Source organism: Antechinus flavipes, chromosome 3 (assembly GCF_016432865.1).
Source record: "Antechinus flavipes isolate AdamAnt ecotype Samford, QLD, Australia chromosome 3, AdamAnt_v2, whole genome shotgun sequence".
Lineage (NCBI taxonomy): Eukaryota > Metazoa > Chordata > Mammalia > Dasyuromorphia > Dasyuridae > Antechinus > Antechinus flavipes.
In genome coordinates, this window is record NC_067400.1 from 230561750 (window position 1) to 230587526 (window position 25777).

Sequence of the window (25777 nt, forward strand, 5' to 3'; positions counted from 1 at the left end):
ATCATTTATTGAAGATGAAACAAATTTGCACACTAGTAAGATGAATTGCTTGTTTATTTTTATATGAAGAATTAAATCTTGTCAATATTTGATACCTTTTCCTGTTGCCATATTTTTCATAATCTCCACATTAAGTTAATTGACCCCTTAGAGGGTCATGACCCATACTTTAAAAAGCTTTAGTCCATTCTATAGCTCTCCATTTTATCCATAAGGATTATATATATTTAAAAAATTTAATTGCTGAAATAAAAGTGTATTTTGTCTATAGTAATCCTTTTATCTTCTAATCTATATTAGTAGTTCAGTTGTTTCAAGTCATATCTAATTCTTCAAGACTTTGGATTTTTCTTGGCAAAGATGCTGAAGTGGTTTGACATTTCCTTCTCCAGTTCATTTTACAGATGAAGCAAACAGGGTGAAGTAACTTGCTCAGAGTCACATAGCCAGTAAGTGCCTGAGCTTAGATTTGAACTCAGATCTTCCTGACTCTAGGCATATCACTCTATTATGCCAGCATGTGTCAGTAATTAGTCTGTTTTGTTGTGGTTTGAACAACAGTTCAAACAGTTGTATTACTCATGTTCAAACCTTCATGACCTCATTTAAGTCTTTCTGACTCTAGACCTGGTGCTTAATCTCCTGTGCCACTCAGCTACCCTAACAAGCCTGATTTTTTTTTTTTTTGAGGAAACCAAGTTAATTTGATTAGACAATTTTATGTTGATTCTGTCTTGACTCCCCTTTCTAAATGATCAAAAACTCTAATAGTGTCTTAATGCCATTTTAAAAAACAAACAAATATAAATCATTGGATTATTACTTTCAGATTTTATTGTCTTCCTTTTTCAAAAAAATAAAGACTACTTTCCTTTCCCAATCTTGAGATATTTATTTTGGTTCTCTTAGATCTTTGTGGCTCAATGATACCATCTGCCAATTATTGCAGCACCCTAGGTTGTAGTTCAGATGAATCTGGTGATGAACTCATTGAAGGCAACTAGATTCCATCTGACTGTCTCTTTCCTTATGTTTCTAACTCCTACTGATCATTTTTATTTGGTGATTTCCAATCCAAGTATCTTCCTCCTTGGGATGACAACATTAAGTGAAATGGAAGTTGATTAATTTAACGTGGTTTTCATTATCCATCCTTCTATTTGACACAAAAAGTAGTTCTCTTATTTCATTCATCTTCCTTTTACCTCTAATCTAATGTAACTTTTAAAACTTACAAGAAAATTCCCATTTATTTTGCTTGTAATATTCATTATCAGCTTTGCTTCATTCTGGGTTTTCCTGTTCTTTATGTTTTTTTTCTTTTTATCTCAATGATGGAGTAGTCATTTGTCATAATGTTTCTTATTATTTCAACTTTAGTTTCTTTGTGTTGATCATAATTAGATCAATAACAAAGTTTCTCTTTGACTTTAACTATTTTTTCGAACAAAGCATAATAACTATTTGGATTCTGAGAGATCTGAGTACATGACCTACTTTTGATCCATAATGATTGTGGGACATCGAACACTTGTCTCTCAGTGTCACAGGAAAGTATGACTTACAGTTTTTATACAACTCTAAGATTACAATTTGCACAACAGATGATGACCTGCATTAGTGGAAGGAATGTTTTCACTAGAAGTTCTTTTTGTTAATGTTTTCTCTGGTCTACAACAATTATCTTTGAGACAAGTGACAAATGTATTAATTGTTCTGCTTTCTGGAAAGGGAGGAAGGAGGAAAAGGAAAGGAAAAATGAAGAAGGGGAGAAAAGGGAATGAGAGAGAGAAAGAAGGAGGAAGAGAGAAAAGGAGGGAGAGAGAGGGGAGGATAGGGGATTGGATGAGAGGAGGAGAAGAGAGAGAGAAGAGGAAATGAAAGAATAGGAAGGAGAAATGGGGAGAAGAAAAAGGAGGGAGAGACAAGAAGTAAGGATAAAAGTAAGAGGGTCAGAGAGAGAGGAAAGAAAAAGAGGGGAGCCACCTCTAGTTTTACTTATTTTTTGTGCTATTTTCCAAGATATCTAATTTATTATCTTGCTTGCACATAGCTGTTTTCATATTATACTGTAGCATAATTGCTATACCTTAAATTTCTTGAGAGCAAGGACTTTTTTTTTTTTTTTTTTTTGCTTTTTTTTTGTGGCCTCTGCACTTCCCATAGTGCTTGGTACATAGAAAGCATTCTATAAATGTTGAATAATTTAATTTTGATTCGATTACCTTCTTAGTCCTTTACAATACACAACTAATATTCACTTTAGAATTCTATCTCTACATCCCTATCATCCTCCTTTTTCACCAAGACCATTGTTGCCACATTTCTTTTCCTTTTCCCCTTTAAAATTGGACAAGCCTGACATATTTATGAAAAATGAAAATGACCTTGGAAGGGGCAGGCATATCAATGGCAAGAGAGCCCATAGTTCTAATTTTTTCCGACATCCTTAAAGAAAATGAAAAGTGTTGCATTATTTTATGTCTTTTTTCCCATTTCTGCGTGGAAATAAATACGGTGATGATTGAATAATGAAGGATGATGAATGGATCTAGATAATTCTTGTCTGCAAAATTGCATTTTTAAATAATTTTGGGAAAAGACACTTTCCCAGACTTAGCTAATAATAGTGACAAAATAGTTACCAACCATAAGCTAACATGAATTACTGAATACAAACCAGGGTTTATACATTATTAAGATGATTTGATTCCATAGGAAAAAACACATTTGGGGAACTTCCAGACTAATTGTCTTCATGTACAAGTGAGCTATGTTTGATGATGTAAGGCTTGGAAATACAACAATATTCAGATGAACATTTGGCTTCTTTTTAAAGGGAAAACTATAAAACAGTTCTGTATAATCACTAAACAGAATCATTTGGCATGGATTTAGAAAGGCATTTGGCAGGTGGAATTTTTTTCCTCTTGGGCAACAGAAAAGGATACTTGGCATGATGATGTAACATCTGTAATAGTATCAAGAGAACAAAGGAAACCACTAAGAGAGGATTTAAAACAGAACATTTTAAGTTGTGCAATAAAGAGACAGTATGATATAGTGGGTAGAGAGAGCTAAATTTAGGATCAATTAAAATTGAGTTTTAGTCATATGTTGTCCTAGGCAAGTCCCTTTACTTCTCAGTACTTCCAGGCAACTCTCTTTCTCTCTCTCTCTCTCTCTCTTACTTTTCTGCATTAATATATTCTTTTAACTTCCTTTTGCTTTCTTTCTTTTTTCTTTTTTTATTATAGCTTTTTATTTACAAGATAGATATATGCATGGGTAATTTTTCAGCATTGACAACTGCCAAACTTTTGTTCCAACTTTTCCCTTCCTTCCCCCTACCCTTTCCCCCAGATGTCAGGCTGACCAATACATGTTAAATATGTTAAAGTATAAGTTTATATATATATATATATATGCATATACATATATATATATGCATATACATATATATATATATATGTGTGTGTGTATATATATATATATATATATAAAATTTCTTTCTGCTTTCTCTTTTTAAAAATATATTATAGCCTTTTATTTACAAGATGTATGCCTGGGTAAATTTTCAGCATTGACAATTGCAAAACCTTTTGTTCCAACTTTTCCCCTCCTTCCCCCCACCCCTTCCTGCAGATGGCAGGTTGATGAATATATGTTAAATATGTTGAAGTATAAGTTAAATACAATATACGTATACATGTCCAAACAGTTATTTTGCTGTACAAAAAGAATCAGACTTTGAAATAGTGTACAATTAGCCTGTGAAGGAAATAAAAAATGTAGGTGGACAAAAACAGAGGGATTGGGAAGTCTATGTAGTGGTTCATAGTCATCTCCCAGAGTTCTTTCCTCTTTCACCGTGTGTAGCTGGTACTGCTCTATTGGAACTGATTTGGTTCACCTCATTCCTGGAGGTGGCCACATCCATCAGAATTGATCATCATAAAGTATTGTTGTTGAAGTATAAAATGATCTCCCGGTCCTGCTCATTTCACACAGCATCACTTCATGTAAGTCTCTCCAGGCCTTTCTGAAATCATCCTGCTGGTCATTTCTTACTGAACAATAATATTCCATAATATTCATATAGCACAATTTATTTAACCATTCTCCAATTGATGGGCATCCATTCAGTTTCCAATTTCTGGCCACTGCAAAGAAGGCTGCCAGGCAACTCTTTTAAAGACCAGAGAGTTCATTCATTAGGAATTCTCAGCAGTAATTAAATAAGTAAGAGACCAAAAAAATGTATGTGGATAAATTACTTCTTCATTCACATCATTTCAACAACTCCCTATTGCCATCACTTCTTGAAGAGGATCTTAATATCAGAAAGGAAAGGTTATGACTTGCAAGTGAATTAGCTTGTGCTCTTTTTTTGGAACTGATGTCTTTGTATTTTAGATTGGGGATGGGTTGAAGGAGAGAGAAAATAGACTAAATTAATCAAACAACAGATATTGAGGATACCTTGAACTGCAAAAGGTTAAGTCTTTCAATCATGGAAGAAAAAAATAGGGGAGGCTCAAATCTTTTTCTTTCAATGAAGAAATATTAATTATTGCCATCTTCTGTGTTAACTGCTTATTTTGTATGAACAACATTTTTTGGGGGGAGGTCAGTTAGTGACATGAAAAACATGATTCATTAAGTATCATTAAGTGGTTTATTCACATTCAACCTTGAACTTTTCAAAACTCTAATTTCCATATTACAGTCTTATACTCAACTCTGCAAGGTATATTCCAGTCATATATTTTGGTTAATGGTAGTTGCAAATGGAATACAACAATTTTTTGAATCTGTTCAATCATATGGGTACTGTTTGACTGTTTGATATAAATGTTGGGAAGTTACAATGGTTACCTTTATAGAAATTTGGATTAAATTTCTGAGGTGATAAAGTGGCCATAATAGTAAAGGTGAGAAAAAAGAGGATATTTGCAAATTATTATTGTTTTCCAACAAATTGATTTGGGACACATGTATGCTTTTTGGGCATTTTTGTCAAACTTTCATAAAGGACCCTCCTTTTAAGGCCCATTTAAAATCCTACCTTCTACATAAGGGCTCTCCTGATTCTCCTTTGATACTGGTGCCTTTTCTTGATTAATTGTACCAGATTTATCCTCTATCTGTTTTGTTTGTCTGTAGTTGTTTGCATATTGTCTCCTTCATAGACTGTGGTCTTCTGGAGACTAGGGACTATCTTTTACCTTTCTTTGTATTTTCATATTTTCAGATTTAGTGCCAACATATAATATACTTTTAATAAATGTTTATTGATTGACTGACGACTAACCAATTTGCCAATTATTTTTCTCTTACCCTTTTAAAATTTTGTGGCTGCTATTGCAATATTTGATTTCCCTCACATGTGGTACAGGATTGGATGACCTGATTTTTTGACATTAGAGTTTTTTATTGATATCCTTTATGGATCTTCTCATACTTAAGTCATGATTGGCAATATAGTCTAACATATCCTCCATGAGGATATCCATCTCTTTTGGGTCACTTGCAATTTTTGATATTTCTGAGATCACCATGTCCTACATTCCCCTTTTTGAAAAATCTTGAAGATTAATCCATTATTACTTTTAAAATTATGTTGCTTCCAGAATGGATTTTATTACATGCATTTAGATACATTCATCTGTTCTTTCCAATGTTAACTTCCTAAATGCCATTTTTAGTTCCTCATTTAACAATTCTGATATTGAGAAGGCAGAATCCTAATGAGCTTGTTCTGTCTCTGATTTTGAGAATAGATTATAATAGAAAAGCTTAATAAAGCTTTATTTTGCCTTCCCTCTCCTGCCCCCATTTCATCTACAATTACTCAAGGGATAGCCCATATTTTGTGGGTTTCTTGGCAAGTTTTCTGCAGGCTCGTGCTTTCTGAAATTTTATGAGATTGACACTCTTTTTAATCGCCAATCAATATTCTCTATAACATTTTACAAGCATGCTTGTGTTTAAAAGTAGAGTTGTCCTTGCCCTGAATGATACAAAACAGTGGAGTATAGTGGGAAGGATGCTGCAGTCAGAGTCAGAACATTAGAAACCAGAGTTCTAAGCTTGGCTCTCCTTCCTATCCAAATGACCTTGGGCAAATAACTTGATACTTGTCAAATGATAGAGCTGGATTAGATGTCAGCACTCTTCAAATTCTAAATCTGTGATCCTGTGTTTGATAAAGAAAATGTGTTTATATAATTTACCAATTTCTGGGCTCCTTGTGTTAACTATTTATTAGTCTCCCCAGGACAATCTCCAAAGGTGTAAGTAGTCAGAGCCTCAAATGGCAGCAGCAGTTTGGCAGAAAGGTGGAAATAGGAATTTAAGGGGCAGAGAGTAGCAGTAGAGGAGAGAGCTTTAGTGAAAAAGCAACTGTGGCAATGTAGTGGAGCAGTAGCTGAAGTGGGAGTTGTGAGTAGTCCCATTATTGGGAGACAGACTTGTGAAATATGTTTTATTCTCAATATAACTCTTCCCTACCTTGGAGGTATAGTTGTTTGAGGAGTGGCTTCCTTCCTCACTAAGGTAGTTATCTATGGGAGATTTTACCACTCAAGTATTGGGGAATATTGGATAAAATAATTATATTTATCTTCTCTATTATTTGCTTTCTATTCTGTTCCAATTCAGTGCTTAGCTATTTGATTTAGAGTCCCTGGTTTCTAATAAATCCACTGGTTGAAAGTATGAGCTGTATTTGCATAATTGTAACTCCATGCCTACAACCTGGAGAGAAGTTTCATAGGCCAGCAAAACCTCTCACTTAATTTGGAGGCAGTTGTGAAGTTTTTCTTAGAAATTTTCTATGTTATCCTATACAATAGATGTTTGTATACAATTATATTCTTAACAATCTGTGTATGAGTATCAAGTGAATTGCAAGCCAAGATGATTATATTATGATATGTTTAATGTTGCCTTTTAGCGTATAACAAAACCAACTTTGACAATTCCTCTGACTAAATGCCTGAGGAGATAACATGTGAACTATCTCCCTTTATTTGGAGTGACTTTATATCTTTAATTTCATTTATAGTGAGAATGCTAGTTTTGGGGTGGTTCATTTTCTCTGATAATATATCAGTTTTTTGGTATGAAGTTTTCACACAGAGTGCCAACAATTAAGCTAATATTTATGGATGGTCTAAAAATTGTGATTGTTAGAAGCTTATGTCTTTTTTTTTTTTTTTACTTCCATAATTGGAAGTGTATGAGGACCCTGCATATAAGATGATAGGTCATTTTACATTTTTCTTTATTTTTGGGTGGTGATATATAATAAATTCCCTAATAGGCCTTTCAAGCTCATCAGGTGCCAGGGAGAACTCATTATCTTTCTTTTCCTTAAAATTCATCTTTCCTCCTAACTTCCCTATGTCTTTGGAAGACACCACCATTCTTTTAGTCACCCATTTCACAACATAGGAGTCATCCTTAACTCTTTACTCTTAATCAACATCTCAAACTATGATTCATCTTTTGCTATGGCTTGTTAATACAATCTTCACAACATTTCTAACATTTGTCCTCTTCTCTTCCCTGATAATAGAACAGTCTTTTTTTTTTTTTTTTTTGGTGTGTTTTACTTTATAATATTTCATTTATAATAGAAAAACTGAAGCACCCAAATACAAATTGGGAATCTATAGTTACAAAGAGGTTACAAATATTAAAAAGTAAAGGAATACAATAAATACATATATAAAAATAAATGAATAAATAAAATGCATATATCTTAGAGCCATGCTTGTACTTTTAAATTTATTTTTAATCAGTTTTTTTATTTTTTAGTATTTTATTTTTATAAATATATGCAAAGGTATTTTTCAGCATTCATCTTTGCAAAATTTTGTGTTCCAAATTTGCCTCTCTCTCCTCCCTCCTCATCTCTCCTCAAGACAGCAAACAATTCAATAGAGGTTCATACAGTTCTTCTAAACATATTTCTATATTTTTCATGCTGTGCAAAACAAATCTGATCAAAAGTGAAAAAATTAGAAAACTAAGCATACAAACAACTACAACATATGCTTTGATCCACATTCAGTCTCCTAATTATATTTCTGAATATAGATGACACTTTCTATCATAAGTCTATTGGAATTGCCTTGAATCACCTCATTATTGAAAAGTGCAAAGCCTATCACAGTTGAACATCACATGATCTTTTTATAAAAAATTTTTTATTTATAAAACATATACATGGGTAATTTTTCAACATTGACCTTCCGAATTTTTCCCTCCTTCCTCCCATTCCCTCCCCTAGATGGCAGGTAGTCCAAAACATGTTAAACATGTTAAAATATATGTTAAATCATATATATATATATATATATATATATATATATATATATATATATATATATATGTATGTTTATACAGTTATCTTGCTGCACAAGAAAAATCAGATCTAAAAAGAAAAAACAAAACCTGAGAAGAAAAATAAAATGCAATCAAACATTAACAGAAAGCATGAAAATACTACGTTGTGGTCCATACTCAGTTCCCACAGGCCTACTTCCAGGTGTATATGGCTCTCTTCATCACTGAACAATTGGAACTGGTTTGAATCATCTCATTGTTGAAGAGAGCCACATCCATCAGAATTGATCATCATATAGTCTTCTTGTTGCCATATCATGTAATCTTGTTACTATGTGCAATGTTCTCTTGGTTCTGTTCACTTACAATAGCATCTTAACTGATTGTTCTTTCTACCTTAAGTCTTTCTCCCCATCCAATCCATCTTCCGCATTGTTATCAACTTGAAATTCCAAAAGTACAGATTTCGCCCTTGCATTTTCTTGCTCAAAAAGACTGACTCCTTACTGCATCTAACATAAAATGATGTTTCCTTTTTTGACATTTAAAGTCAGTCTTCCACAATTTAGCTCTAGCTTTAACTTTCCAGGATTATTATATAGTACTTCCTTTCACAAAAAGTTATCTGGCTTCCTTGCTTTTCTTCATGTATGACAGTTCATTTTCCATCTTTATGCCTTGGTACTGGCTCTTTCCCACACTTCTTGTGTAAGCTTTACCTTGTATATACACATAAATATACATATATCAATATATTTTTGTCTATTTACACACATATCATTGGTCAGTTGATTCTGTCTGTCTCTCTGTCTCTTTGTCTGTCTGTCTCTTTCTTTCCTTCCCTCCTCCCTGTCTCTCTGTCCATATATACATACACTTATTTATATATGTATGTGTGTGTGTATCTATCTATCTATCTATCTATCTATCTATCTATCTATCTATCTATATCTTTTCTATAAATTTACTTAGGAATACCTATAGGAGCAAATTGGAGCAGGTAGGTGGCACAATAGATAAAATGCTAGGTCAAGAATCAGAAAGACTCATCTTTCTGAGTTCAAATATAGCCTCAAATACTTACTAACTGTGTAACCGTAGGCAAGTTACTTAACTTTGTTTACTTCAGTTTCCTCATCTGAAAAATGAACTGGAAAAGGAAAAGGCAAACCATTCTACTCTTTCTGTCAAGAAAACCTCAAATGGGGTCACAAAGAACTGAACATGATTTAAAAAAAAAATGACTGAATAAACAAATGAAATTGAGGCAGTTAGGTGACTTAGTGGATAAAGTGCCAGGAATGGAGTCAGGAAAATTTGGATTCAGACATTTACTAGCTGTCTGCCCCTGGATAAGTCACTTAACCTATTTGCCTTAGTTTCCTTATTTGGAAGATGAGCTGGGGAAGGCAGTTGCAAACCGTTCTGCTGCCTTTGCCAAGGAAACTTGCAATAGGGTCATGAAGAATCAGACACAGTTGAAAACCCTAATCAATACCACCATATTTCCTCATATATACATTTGTTACATATATACACACACAGAAATACATGTATATGTATGTGTATACTTACAGTCCATTTTTCTCTTCTATTAGTTATCTTCTATTGAATTAGGACTTAGATTTTCCTCCCCCTTTTTCTATTTCCTCATTTGGAAATTGGCAACCCTTGATGTGCAAGATAATGAGACAATAATGAGACTCAGGTTTGTTCAAAAGGTAAAGAAATTTTAGTTTAGGTGAATTAATAGATTTTGGCCCCTTGTGTGTGTGGCTCAGACAGATCTGGAGTCTCCTCTTTTTTCTGGATTACCCAAGCAGGGTGATATGGGTATAGATAAAGCTCTATCACTAAGGATCAGTCCCATCCCCCAGTCCCTAATGAGAATAAATTTACCTCTTATTCTAATATCCATTCTTCTCCTTCATTGTTAACAAATCAGAGTTGATTGCCACCCTCAAAAAACCTGCTCATCCAAGGACATATAAATGTTAAGTTTCATGAAGATTCCATGAGAGGTCTTTGGCATTTGTGAATGCTACTGTCCCTTTTATCAACTATCTGCTTATGAGATTAATAAAACAATTGCCCAAAAATTATGTCTCTTGAACTTTTTGTACATCAGAGGGACACACAGACAGACAGAAATAGGAAGAAGAGAAGAGTCAGTGACTAATTTTGATGGATTTTTCTTATGATATGAACTGATGTTGCATCTTTCTTTAGCTTAATGCAGTTCAGAGAACAGCTGTGCTCTTATTCGTGGGGGTAAAAGAATTATGATATTTGCAAGCTACTGCCTTGTCATTTGCATGTACTTCTTGTGAGTTGTATGAAAAGTAATGGGTCTTGATTTCCCCATAGTAATTATCAAATCTAAAATTTGTGAGCTCATATAAATGTACATCTAGACAACATAATGTATACCTGTCCTAAAACTAAACTGACTTTTCTTTTCCTTTTGGATTTTAGGTAATGGGACATTAATTGGTGCCTCTGCCAATGTTGTCTGTGCTGGAATTGCAGAACAGCATGGGTATGGCTTCTCTTTCATGGAGTTTTTCAGGTATCTTTGTGAACTTATTCTAGTTTTCTGTTTAACTGTACATTCAATATGCTGATAGTGGCTTTTTTTTCTATTGAAACAAACAAACTGACACCATACAGCCCAAGCAATTAGACATTAGGCTAAACATGTTTTTAGCCATTAAAGAGACTTGGAGTATGTGGAATTTGAGCACTGAAAACAAATTAAAGCTTTATTGCTAGAATTAGCCTTGCATCACAAAGTGTGATTTCAGACATCCTTTAGGACTGAATAACTCAGATTGAAGTGGAATTTCTCTGGAGAAATAGAAAAACCAAGTGTAAGTGTTGAAAAATTGTCAAGCCTTGCTGGATATGAGATTTCAGGTTCATTGTTCTTGACAGAAAGTTTCAGAGGATTTTTGTCTCTTATGTACTATGACATTGATGCTGAAGAAAATGCATAGGTGGACAGTCTTACATGTATCCTTGACACTGACAATCACCAAACACTATTGTTGCCATTATAGTTTCTAGTCTATTTCTAAATCATCTTTATTTTGGCATCCTCAAAACTAGGTCTCTGTAATAAGATTTGGCCTTCTAACACCAGAATTTTGGTCAATGTTTTCATAGCTCCTTCTAAATACTATATCTGTTCCATACAGGATACTCTGAATACAGTAGAGTTATAATATCTTGTTATGTGATTTTAGGGAAAAGTTCGAATCCGCTCCTATAAATGACGCTCTTGGACTCAAAGTGAAAGTAAAATTTAATCATACAATGCATGGAATAGGATGCTTACAATAAAAACTCATACAGCAAATAATACATAAAAGACAAAGAATAATGAGAATTATGATTAAAATAGCAGAAAAAGAGAGAGAATACATCACCGATCGGGGGAGCTTCAACTCTAATTTATGGGCAGCGGCGGCTGGGAAACCCCACTATTTCAGCCTTTGAGTCCTGATTGGGGGAAATCCTAGGCAGATCGTCATCTCCATAGGTGAGGTTTCTAAATGGAGAATGCTTTGCCCGCTTTTTATAGGAATCAGGATAAAGAAGGCTTTGAGCCAAATGAAGACCTCATATAAGACAGGGACGTACCGACAAGGGCTCCAAATGGTTATAGTCAAATGTTGCATTGACAAGGGGGCCAGTCCTTATCAACAGCAACAGTTCCAAGGAGGGGCGAGTTCCTGGAATCACGTATTTGGAGCTAAAACATATGTGGTACATTCCCAGCTTATAGGTTAAAAAATGGTCAAGTTCTCATGAGAGAAGGAGCTAAAACATAAGTTCTTATGGGTTAAGGAATGGTCAGGTTCTCACAGGGGGAGTCACGTCCTATCTCTATTAGGTTCACATGGTTTACATGGAAATTAGGTCCACATGGGGAAAGTCAGTCAAATAGAGATTGGGTTCACATGGTTTGCATGGAGATTAGGTTCACATGGGGAAAGATTGGGTTCACATGGTTCGCATGGAGATTAGGTTCACATGGGGAAAGTCACATTCTTACAATGATTTGAAATGAACTTACTACTAATAAGGAGATTTCTTATTCATGTCTGCTGAATGATTGTTGTTTTCCTTTTGTCATTTCATTGTGAAAATTTTTCAACTTACATTTCATATTGAGTTTACTTTTCTCATTAATTTTTAATTTCTTCACCTATGTTATTCTGTTATCTTCACCTACTTCATCACTTTATGCTCCCCAAAATTTCCTTTCATTCCATTCATAACAATTTCCTTTCAGCAGCCTATAACAAATGCCACTTTTCATGCAATTCCTTTTTTCCTGTGTTGGAAACAAACTACTTCCATCTTTTCTTATTTACACTTCCTCCCTTCTTTCATCAAGGTGTTTCTTAAATCCATTTTAAATCCAAGAAAAAGTGTTGCATACTTTATTTTATTGTATCAGGTTTAATGGATAGATTTTACTCCTTTTGTACAGGTATATTTCAAGCAATTTACTTTGTTAGAGTCTTTTGTTTTAGCCTAACCCTTATTTAAAAAAAACTCAACTCTATATTCTCTCTAGGAAAAAAAAATAACTACATTGATATTGAATTATATCCTGTACATATGTATCATAAAGACCTTAAGTTCTTAAGAATTGGGTAATTTTCAGTGTGTTAAGAAATAGACCTTCAACAGTAAGAACTTCATATTTATTGTGATGGACTTTTTTCTAGTATGTTGCCTTTATTTTAGGTTTAATGAATTTTTTGAACATGATTGCCAGAATTGAATTTATTTATTTCATTTATTTCTGAGTCATGTGTCAATAATACTAATGTTACCAACTAGACAGTACACTTTCTCTTTCTTGAGAGCTTGTTGTTCAATCATTTTTCAGTTGTTTGTGATTCTTTTTGATTCCATTTGGGATTTTACTGGCAAAGATACTGAAGTGGTTTTTCTTTTCCCTTTCCAACTCAATTTACAGATAAGGAAACTGAGGCAAACAGGGTAAAGTGATTGCTCAGGGTCACATAGTTACTAAGTGTCTGAGTCCAGATTTGAATTCAGTAAGACTCATTTTCCTGACTCCAGGCCAGGAACTCTATTGGTTGTGCCATCTAGCTGCCCTTCTTAAGATCAATAAAAGATGTGAAGTAATAACCTCAGGAATGGATTTCCCTGGCAGTAATAAAAATTCAGAAAAAAAGTCTACCCACTAAACAAATCAGCTAGCTAGCACAGTGGGTTTAGGGTTAGAGAGACCTGCTTCATGCAGTTACTAGTTCTTCAACCTGAGGCAAACCATTTAATCTCTCATTACTTCAGTTTCCTTATCTGTAAAATGAGGATATGTATAATACTTGTAGTGAGGGTTGTTGTGAATAATAGTAATAATTAATGAAAGCTAACATCTATATAGTGCTTACTATATGTCAGGCATTATACTAATCATTTTACAATTATTAGTTCATTTGATCCTCACAACAACTCTGGGAGGTAGGTACTATTATTATCTCTATGTTACAGATGAGAAAGATGAGGAGTTAAATAACTTGACCAGTCTTATATAGCCAGTAAATGTCTGAGGTTGTGTTTGAACTCAGGTTTTCCTTTTTCCAGAGCCAGTGCCATCTTCCTGCCTCATTTTGAAGATCAAATGAAATACTCAATCAATAAACATTTATTAAGTAATTACTATATTCCAGTTACTATGCTAAGCACAGAGAATACAAAAAAGGCAAAAGACAGTTTCCATTCTCAAGGAGCTCATAATTTAATGGGGGATAACCAATGTAAACTACTTTGCAAACCTTTTATTAAAACATAAATTCTAGGTGTTAATCCTTATGCCCTTTATATTTCAAAAGATATCAACAACAACAAAAAAAAGGTTCATGTAAACTAACATGGAAGATATGGAGAAATGAAATTGGGGGACGTAATCAGTTTAAAGAAAAAAGTCCGTTATTGTTTATGGTTATGACTTCTATGATTCTTAGCTATTAATATATATTGAAACAGAAGTCCTGCTAAAGTAAATGCTCTCTAGCTAATCTTGTCCTCAATGTCTACTCTAGTCATTATGTTTCCCATCAGACCCATGTATAATATAGATATAGTTAAAAAGGATTTGGTACTGGTAAGAAAGTTCTAAGCCTGCCTATCCACTTTATTCAGGATTAATACAAGTTAGAATTTCCAAAAATCTTCTTTCTTCACTTTTTCTTCATTGAATATAAAAGTATTCTCTCTGTCTTTGCTTTATGAATTAAATAAACAACAACAACAACAACAACAACAACAACAACAACAAAAGACCGGTAATCCTCAAACTATCTTAAAGTATTTTCTGCAGCCACTCTGAATCAAATGTGTAGCTTAGGAGAGACAACGGACATACCCAAATAAAAAATGGGGTCCATGCAACATTATTTGCAACATATGAAAATTAATTTCATCATTTTTTTAAAATGAAGCTTTTATTTTGTTGTAGAGTAAATTTTACTCTGCTTAAAGCTTTTGTAATCTGCTAATTGTATTTTCCTTTGAATCACCTGATTAGATTTATAGGAACTGAACTCATTACAGTGAAGCATTTTCTGGAGAAACTTTGATTGGATTAGTAAGAAACTTTGTAAATTAAAATATGTTTAAAAGTAAAATTAAGGTCTATGATGATTTTTTTTTTTAAAGAAAAGTTTAATTTCTCAGGAAAAAAACTCTTTAACATTGTTAAAAGAAGAATTTGGAAATGATCTGCCTTTCTCCATCATTTAGTGTTGTTGAAAAGGATCACAAACTGAGAGTGGCATAAAGTTTGAAGCCAATTTCATCGTCAAGCAGTTTTTATTAAGCATCCATTTTTCTTAGTGCTCTCTCAGGACCTGCCCAACAAATTAAAAAGGGATACAAGTTCCCACATTTCCTAATGATGCAAACTGACACTAATAATGAGGTACCAAATCCTTGCCAGCTTCTGTACTGCACAGGTTGCTTTGCATTAAGCCAAAAATATTATTCTCTCTGGGTAGTTTGAAACCATCATAGTGAAATGTGAAAATGAATAATATAATTAAATCATTCCTCTTGAACATCACTTCCCAAATATTTCCCATTCTGAGTTTAAAATAACAGAAAAGAAAGAAGGGAAATTAAGTTTTCCATTGTCCCTTCTTTTGTTCTTATTCTCTTTCTCTCCTACCTCCTTCTTTCTCCCTTATCCAATCTCTTTCTTTTCTTCTTCCCTCTCCCTCTTCTTCTTTCATCAATATTGATCTTACTTTTTAAATATAAAGTCCTTTTCTTAGTCCTTATCATTCTTGACTTTCCAGTAGTGTTTGAGGAGAGTAGTATCCTCTCCTTCTGAATATTTTTTCTTCATAATAACTATAGCTAACATTTATGTAGTGCTTACAGTTTACCAGATACCTCTAAGTCTTTTAAAATTATAATTTGTTTTTATTATTGTTGTTATTGTATTCTTCCATGGGTTTTGATAATATTATCCTCTCCTGGTTTTCTTCCTATCTGCCAGACTGTTCTTTCATCTCTTTTAATGGATTATTCATTATTGTTTTCTCAAGGTTCCCAAGGTTTTCCCAAGGTTCTTAGCTGAGCCTTCTTCTCTTATCTTACTAAGCTCTCTCATTTGACTTCATCAGTTCTCTTGTCTTCAATGACCATATCTATGCAAATGATTTCCAAATCTAGATAATCAGTACTATATAGCCAACCTCTTATTAAATACCCACTTGGATGTCTCTTGGTTAGACTTTTCAAACTCTACATATCTAAAACAGAACCCATCTTCCCTCTTAAATGCAGCTTTCCTCTAAACTTTTTTTTTCCCTTGTTGAGGTTACCATTATTCTTCTAGTAATGAATGTCAGCATTTTGGAGTCATCTTTACTTTTTCCTTTTCCCTCCTCCCATTTCCCCCCTTCCATTTGTAGTCAGTTGCCAAATCTTGATATAGGCCCAACATCATCCCTCGAATGTGTGCCCTTCTCCATATTTACATAGCTACCACCTAGTTCTGATCTTTGTGTCATTTCTCATTTGGACTATTAGAGAAGCCTCTTAATTGTCTTTTGAGCAACAAGTTTCCTTTCTTTATTCTTCACATAATTGCCAAAATATCTCTTGCTTAAGAAGCTTTAGTGGTTCCCTGTTACCATTAGGACAAATTATATAAATATATAACATATTTATGTGTAGATATAATTATGTTATTTGTTATATATGTTTATATAATATATGTAAATATGTATATATGTTTTCTATATATACATATAAATATATAAAGATTATATACATTTTACACTTAAAAATTCTTCACATTCTAGACCTAAACTTTCTAAGATTAATGTGAACACACTGGATTCTAGACAAAATGGCCTACTTATTCCATGTCCATGATAGTAGATCTGCTACCTCCATGCCTTAGCACAGTATGCCCACTGTGCCAATGATAAGCCTCCATTTCTCAGAATTCTTATTACTGAGCAAGATTCAGCTCAAGTGCCAACTTCTACAGGAAACCTTCTCTGAAATGCCCAGTTCTTGCTGATTTTCCCATTCTCAAATTAAAAGGATAAGCATATAGTTAGTGTTTTGACTTTAGATCACACAGCTGGTCGAATTTGAGGTTAGAATTTTCTAACTCTCATTTTAGTGCTTTATCTTCTACACTGTCTGACTGCCTCATAAAGAAATAAAAGTAGGGCAGCTTGGCTAGAACATAAAGCCTGAGGTGGAATGTTGTGAAATCGGTCTGGAAAGAAAGATTAGAGTTAGATTGTAAAGGATTTTCACTGTTAAATGGAGGCATTTATGTTTAATTATATTAGTAATAAGGATTCACTGAACTTACAGAGGTCAGATCTGTCACTGAAAAATATCAGTAAGATAGTTGTGGGGAAAATAAATTTGAAAGGGGAGAGACTGGAAGAAAGGGAAGCTATCAGGAGGCTATTGCAATTGGCTAGACAAGGCATGATAAAGAACCTTGCTAGAATAATGGTCATGTTAGTGGAGAGAGAAGAAATGGATGTAAGTAATATTGAGGTAATGTCATAAAACTTTAGTCAATCAGCATGCAAAAAAAGGCGGGGGAGGGGGTGTGTGTTCAGATAGGTAATATAATATATAGAGTACAGGCCCTGGAGTCTGAGGACCTAAATTCAATCCTCACTTGACCCTTATTAGCTATGTATGTAGCAAGTTACAACTCCAATTACCTTGCAAAAAAAAATGCCTGAATGCTAGATATTGGATTAGATACTGGGGAAACAAAGGTAAAAGATAATTACTACTCTCAAGATCTAATAAGAAAGGGAACAGGCAAATTATATATAACAAATTATATCCCAGATAAATTAGAGTCAATTAGCAGAGGAAAGACATTAGAATGGGAGAGGTTTCCTGGGATTTTAGCAGAGGAATGAAGGAAACCAGAGAAACCAGAAGACAAAGAATTAAATTGGAAAAAAAAAAAAAAAAACCTTGATTACAAGAAAGATGGTGCTATGCTTGAAATAAATAGATAGGAAAGTTGGAAAGACAGGTAGGAACTGATACAAAGAGGAGGAAACACTGTATTCTATTTTGAATATACTGAGTTGGAAATATCTATTAGACAATCAGATGGAAATGTCCACTAGTTAGTTTATGAAGTTCAGGAGAGACAATTAGGCAGGTCAGGTAGATCTATAGGAGTCATATGCCTAAAGAAGATTTTTAAATTCTGAAGGATTGACAAGATTATCAAGAGAAAGTTTATATATAAAGAAGATAAGATATGAAGATCTAACATGAAGTTCTGAAGTACAACCACACAAAAGGGGTACAATATGAATGATGATCTAACAAAGAAAATAAGAAGGAATAGTTAGGTAGCAGGAAAACCAAGAGGGAACATATCACAAAAACCCAGGGAGGAGAGAACATCCAGGATGTCATCTGTGTGGAACAGTGCAGAGAATTTATAAGGATTAGGACTAAGAAAAGACCGTTGGGTTTTGTGATTAGTGGATTGCTGAAAATGTTGGTGAGAGCAAATGCAACATATTCTTATGAGGTGAAACCAGAAGACAAGAGATTTAGAAGAGTGAGTGTGAAGTAGGAATTGGATGTGTGAAATCATTGATATGGAGAATTCTTAGATGAGGAATATAAACCTTCTAATACAGATAACTTTTTCTATAGTTTGCTTTTGAAAGAGAAGAAGTTTATAGGATGATAGCATGAAGGTATTTTAGTGATAGAATATCAAGTAAGTTTTTTAAGGATAGGGAAGATTTCGGTATATTTGTAGGCTTCGGGGAAGGAACTGACAAAAGAAATTGAAGATGAGAGAAAAAAAATGATTGATGATGTAGTCTCTTGAAAGAGAGAGGACAGAATGAGATCAAGATCACAAGTAAAAAGTTGACCTTGTCAAGAACAGCCACCCTTTTCTCAGAGACTGAAATTAAAAAGAATGTGAGAGATGATGAGGCAATTTAAGGGGCAAAATTAAATATAGAAGGGAAATCATAGAAAAACACCTCTACCTTTCTTAGTAAATATGAAGCAGCAAAAAGGGATGTTGGATAAAGCAATCGATCTGGAATTAGAAAAATGTAAGTTGCAATCTAACTTCAGACACTTACTAGCTGTGTAATCGGCGTTAGCCATTTAACTTCTGTCTGCCTCACTTTTCTTATCTGTAAAATGGGGATAATAATACCCGTTTTCTTCCCGTGGTTGCTGTGGGGATAAAATGAATTAATATGTATAAAGCATTTTGCAAACTTTAAGAACATGATATAATGGTTAGCTATTAGTAAATCATGTCTCAAGATCTTTTATTGACAAGGTGGATCTTCTGTTGTGCTGGAAGAAGTGGTAGTTATGGATGGCTTTCATGTAGAGTTCTCCCATAAGTTCTTTCAGAGTGGTATTGATTTTTATTTTTGTCTTTATTCCCCAAAGTTTGGTACAATGCCTGGCAGATGATAGACACCTGACAAATGTTGATTGATTAATTATACCACACTACCACTGTAATTTCTAATTTGCTATTCTTTTTCCTTTGACTGAGATACTATGAAATGTGCTCTAGTAACTTTAATTGAATATAAATTTATGTTTACTAATCTGTCCTTATGGAAAGATCCTGATTATGTTACATGTGTCATAGCAATCTAATCTGAAATTTTCCTGACATGTTTGTTGCATTAGTAGAGACTATTTGTTGACTACAACTAATCAGGTTGATGTATCTTGAATTCAAAATACAATTAGGTAACAGTTCTCATATAGCATTTCATCAGATGTTTTTACATGGTTTACTCTTGTTTGAGCCACATATCAATTTTATGAGGAAGGTAATTTTAAATTCTCCATTAAGACCTCTTAATTTAAATGATAAATCAGAAGAAAAATTAAAAAAAATTAACCATGGGAAATATGATAATTTCAAATGTTAGAATAAATCATTAACTGGAGAAGACTACGATAAAGTTTAATAAGAAGGGCATAGGGAATCCCTATAACTATAATACATTCTCAGTAGATCTTCTGAAATGTTCTTTACAAGCTAAATAAATATCTAATAACTTCTTGTAAACACCAAGAAGTTTAATGTTAATGATCTACATGTAAACTCTTCATCTTGAATGCAGACAGCTCAGAATATTGTTCTAATACTCCATCCTTTGAAAGATAGAGTCAAAAAGCCAGAGTGTAAGTTTACATTAAATACATACATACACACAAACATATATATATATATAATATATACATATATGTATTTACATATTAAAAGATATACATATGTATGTGTGTGTATACACACACACACACACACACACACACACACACACACACACACACACATATATATATATATATATATATATATATATATATATATGTATATATATGTAAGTCTAAATTAACTGATTAGGGCAGGTTAGTCTAAAAATTTGCTCCTCAAGAAGTGCCATTTAGAACTATATTATAGCAAAACAGATTCTTGATAATCTTGGACATTTATATGGAAATAGACAGTATAATATCTGATCAAAGACAGTGTCATTTGGTAATACTTTCAGATCAGCTAAGCACTCTCACTTATTAAGATTTATTAAATGTCTCATTCAAAAACTTTGAACATCTATTTTATATGGATAACACTGGAATAAGGGAATATCATAGATATATGACATAGTCTTTTCTCTGAGAATTTACACTTGAGTTGAGGAGATAGGATATACAATTACAAAACAGTTAAGCAATGCTATAAAGCAATATGGGAATAAATATCAAAATATGTAGCTAATATGTATTACAGGACTTCAGAAAAATAAATCACCACTGTCAACCAGTGCAATGAGGGAGAACTTTTAGGAGGAGGTAGGGCTTATCCTGAACTATACAAGATATTAAGGGGAGGTACAAAAGAAGAGCCATAGTTAGCAATTCTGGAACCCAAGGTAAGCGCCATGAAACCTGCTTACGGCAATCAGTATGTGAACTTTTGAGGGCCAGGGAAGAGCTTGTCTAGGGTATGGCTAATGGTATAGAGCAGAGCAGGGTAGAGCAGAAAGAAGTATGCATCTGGAAGCTTTCTATTTTATTTAATTATTTTTAGCTAATTAGATGTTAAGCTCAGCTCTTTCTGCTCAAGATAAATGCTGTTAGCACCTTCAAAATGTAAGATCCACAGCGCTAAACTTTATTCTTCCTGTCTTACAGAAAACAGTCAAAAAGCACGAAAGTGCTTCCCAAGTGCTAGGCAGTGCTGAAGATAGAATCACAAAGAATTAAACAATCTCTACTTGGAGGAGATTTTAATGAGAGAGATAATTTCATACATTTATGTTTATATATATATGTATATATATATATATGGATATATAGATCGATCTATCTATATTAGTTGCCTGACTTTTAAAAAAAATCAGACTTTCTCCGTTATAGTTTCTACTGACAAAGAAAGAAGTTGAATTGGATATTTAAAGAGCCCCATCCAATAGCTAAGTGACTTAGTAGATAAAGTATTGGAAGATTTAAGTTCAAATCCTTTCTCAGACATTTATTAACGGTATGATCCTGGACAAATCATGTAAGAATTTTTGTTTTCCCATCTATAAAGTGAGTTGGAAAAGAAAATGGTAAACCAATCTAGTGTCTTTGCCAAAAAACAAACAAAAAAACCAATCCCCTCCCCAAAACAAAACAAAACAAAACAAAAAATCAGAAACCAAAAAACCCCACTGCAATAAGGCAGGAAGAGTGAAACACGATTGAATTGGATGAACAACAAACTCTATATGTGCTTCCAACTTAATTTAAGGAGAAGAGAGGACAAGGTTTGCAAGATAATCTATTTGATTTTTTTCTCAATGTGACTCACCTGCCTCCACTATTCTTCCGTAGCCTATAACCAACTCTGGCAAAATTAACTCCTACTGATTACATTGGGCTTTTATGATAGCAGGGCATATATTGTTCAGGTAAATTAGTTCTTGTAAAGTAGAGAGCTGTTATGCTTTCAGTAAACTCTCTGTTGCTAGTATCTGAGATCTATAACTGGTATGTGGTAGCTATAATATACAAGTCAATGTACTAATTGTTTCCCCATTTTTTTTTCCTTAAAGGTACCTTGTAATCCTAGTACATTTTAAAGATAATTCAACTTGCTCCTTCTAGGAAAGGAAGGAGGATCCTTACTTGTCATGAAGTAAAATATTAATTGAATATTTCATTTTAGGGGAGGATTTGTCCATTAGCAATTCACATTTTCCTATTTCTTTTCCATCAAGTAAGTTTACATCTCTTCTCAATTCCTTTATTATTCTTCTTTTCTTTAATTTTTTTATCATATGACTCTTCATCTTACTTTCTCCCTTCTGCAATTTTCAAAATTAGAATTGTTATCTACAAAATTAGATTTGTATAATACCCCAGAGTTATTTGACATTGAAATCTGATGTCAAGTTCTCAAGAAGAGCTCAAGCTTTGATAGTTTGGTTTTATACTATATGTATTATTCTTTTTGCATTTTAATCTTTACAATAAGAATATGTTACTGACATCACTTTTTAATAACATGGATCTTTCCCTTGAAATATTATATTGAAGGGCACATGCTTTACTCAATTTGAAGATGACTGAATGAAATATAAAATCAGTTAGTGAGATCATCTCAGACTGCCTTGAAAGGAATTAAAAAAAACAAAACAATACAAAACAAACAACTTCTTACTTTGTCAATCAGAATTTTCCTTTGAAAATTAGTAGCTTTGAGGTTCCAAAGCATGGGTGCAGAGTCAGTTTTTAAATAGTGAAGCTATTATTCAGCTCTTTCACTTTATCTGATTTTATTCCTGAGACACTTTAAAGCTCTTTAAACATTGCATTGTAAATCATTGTGTTGTGGATGATTAAAAATGAATGCTTCAGAATACTTTTTAATGAGCATTTTGATTGGGGAATGAATCAACATCATTTTGGATTTTAAATGTTGTAGCTACAGAAACAATTCTTTGAAAGGTTCAAAGATAATTGGCAGTTTCTTTGAACTAGACTGAAATTAAGTAATGATGTTGTGTGTGTGTATGTGTGTGTGTGTGTGCGCGCGTGTGCACAAGAAGAAAAATTAAAACTAATTTTCTTAGTTTAATAAAGTTATTTTTCAGTTGACAAAAGTATTTACATCAATAATTTTGTAATCACTTATAATTTGTTTTCACCTTTCTGACAAAAAAGCATATTGAGATAATGCTCAGTCAAAGTAGTTAAAAATGAAAAGTTCAGTAAAACTCTTTGTTTTTAGACAATAATGGTAAGTCACATTTCTATTATAGCATATATGATATAGGTCTGAAGGGAACTGAAAGATCATGTAGTTTAACTTGCATATTTTAGAGTTGAGGGAACCAAGGCCTGAACTGGTTGAAGTGCCCTGATCAAATTGGTTAGATATTTTGTAGCAGTCAGGATATGATTTCAAATTTTCCTACTCTTATACAGCACATTAGAATTTTCATGTAACCTTCTTGCAATATATTTTTTTAATTTTTAAAAGTTTTTTAAAATTTTATTTTGACCTTAAGAAATAAAACAAGCCTTTCTATAACATAGTAAAATAGGAGGAAAAAAAGATGATTGTACATCAAACTGCAAATCTGTTATGTACAACTTCTATTCATGTTAATATATAATAAAGTTATGTACTTTTCTTTTTTTATCACATTTTTCTTCCATCCCCACCCTCTGGGCTAGAAATGGCTGCCATTAGACACAAATGTATCTATAGATGCATATATATACACATGCCCTTTTGAAGTGGGAAATATAAATACTGTTATTCCCATTTTATAGATGAGGAAATTGAGGCTCAGAAAAGTTAAATTATTTGATAACTAGTTTTTTAGAATTTTCAAGTATATCACATTGACTTTAAAAATAGTTTTTTTAAGCTGTATCTCCTTCCCTTCTTTGCAGAGGTGGGGAACTATAAGTGTGGATCATTGCATGTACTGCTATGTTCATATGCTGATTGACTTTGCTAAACTAATTTTTTCTTTCCATTTTTTCTTATAAGGGATGGTTGTCTTAGTAGGACAGACAGGGATATATTTGGAAATGAAGGTGATATAAACATAAGGGAAATCCAAACAAATTTTAAGATCTATCTGACTTACAACTTAGGAGAAGAAAAAAGTTTGTGGTTTTTTTGGTGGAAAATGAGAAGAAAACAAATGCCACTTAATAAGAAGATGTATACAGGACGATATATGAAATTTGGGTGTTAGAAACTCATGTTTTACTCATTGCACTAAACGTAGGCAGTTTATTTATTTACAAATACATATTTCATTTTTTCCTCTACATAAAATGTGTAAAACTTTCTCAGTTGTTTTTGTTCTCTCCCAATTGTCAACTCTTCCCAATCAACTCTCTACAGGTTCCTTAGGGTCAGAAACCATGTTCAATATTTTATTTCTAATTCTGTACTAGTAAAGTGCTTTGTACGCATCATATTCAATAAATATTGATGAACTGACTATAAATTCTCTATCTTAAATAGGTTTTTTTTTTGTGTGTTGATGAGGATGATAACAGCAATTACCAACAGAAAAAGGCAAAATGATGTAATGAATAGAATACTAAATTTGTAGTCAGGAAGACCTGGATTTATTTTTGACCTGTAACATTTAAGTGTCTTAGGTAACTTGTGTGTCATGGGGATGGAGAGAGAATTGCCTAAGACACTTAAATGTTACATTTCTCTTCCTTACACTCTCATCAAGTCCTCAATGGTAGAATGATCAATGTTGGTAAAAGAAATCATCATGATGGAAGAATGTAATATTATGCTTCACCTATAATTTGCCTAACTGGTAAAATGAAAAACCAACATCTATGTTGTGTGACATTTCTAAACATATAGAGGAAATATAACTTAACTAACAGAGCACTGAATTTGGAATCAAAGGAACCATGTTTTAATCTTAGATCACTGCTTAATTCATGTAAGATTGTAGGGCAATTAATTACTCTCTGACAGAGTTGATAGAAAAGAAAATTGGTAAAAGTTGGAAGGGACTGAGGATCACAGGCACATTAATTCATTGTTGGTAGAACTATGATTGATTCAGCATTTATGGAACACAACTTGGAACTATATTCAAAAGTTTACTAATTATGCATGCCCTTTTATCTATTATTAACATTATTAAACCTATCTCCCTCAAAGAAAGGAGAAGCAGAAGAAAAGGACTTATACATACAAAATATTTATGGCATTTTGTGTAGTGTCAAATTCAGAATTAAGAAAGTGCCAATCATTTGGCTGTGCAAATTATGTTTTTATAATAGCTTTTTATTTTTCAAAATACATGCAAAGATAGTTTTCAACATTCATCCTTGCAAAATCTTATGTTCCAAATGTTTTTTCCCCTCTTCATATCTTCTCCCTTTCCTAGATAGCAAGTAATCCAATAGAGGTTAAACATGTGCAGTTCTTCTATTGTACTTCTATTTCCACATTTATCATGCTATACAAGAAAAATCTGATCAAAAGAAAAAAAAATGAGAAAGAAAAAACAAGCAAGCAAACACCAACAATAAAAAATATGAAAATACTATGTTGTGATCCACATTTGGTCTCCATTGTCCTCTCTTTGGATGTGGATGGCTCTTTCCATTACAAAACTATTAGAATTGGCCAGAATCACCTTGTTGAAAAGTGACTGTGCAAATTATGACATATGAATGTAATGGAATATACAAAAAAACAATAAAAGGAATGATTTCAAAGAAATCTGGAAAGAGGTTTATGAAATTGGTAAATAATGAAGTGATCAGAACCAGAAGAATAATTTATACCATGGCAATAACATTGTAAAGACAAAGCTGA

At 33.0% G+C, this 25777-nt stretch overlaps 1 protein-coding gene across 1 annotated transcript in view; it reads left to right on the forward strand.

Moving 5' to 3' along the window:
- Positions 1 to 25777, forward strand: part of OCA2 (OCA2 melanosomal transmembrane protein) — a 533107-nt gene that overhangs the window by 346594 nt on the left and 160736 nt on the right. The window contains exon 22 of the mRNA XM_051990569.1: positions 10831 to 10924. Within this exon, the coding sequence (XP_051846529.1) occupies positions 10831 to 10924 (94 nt within the window). The remainder of the gene's footprint in view (positions 1 to 10830; positions 10925 to 25777) is intronic.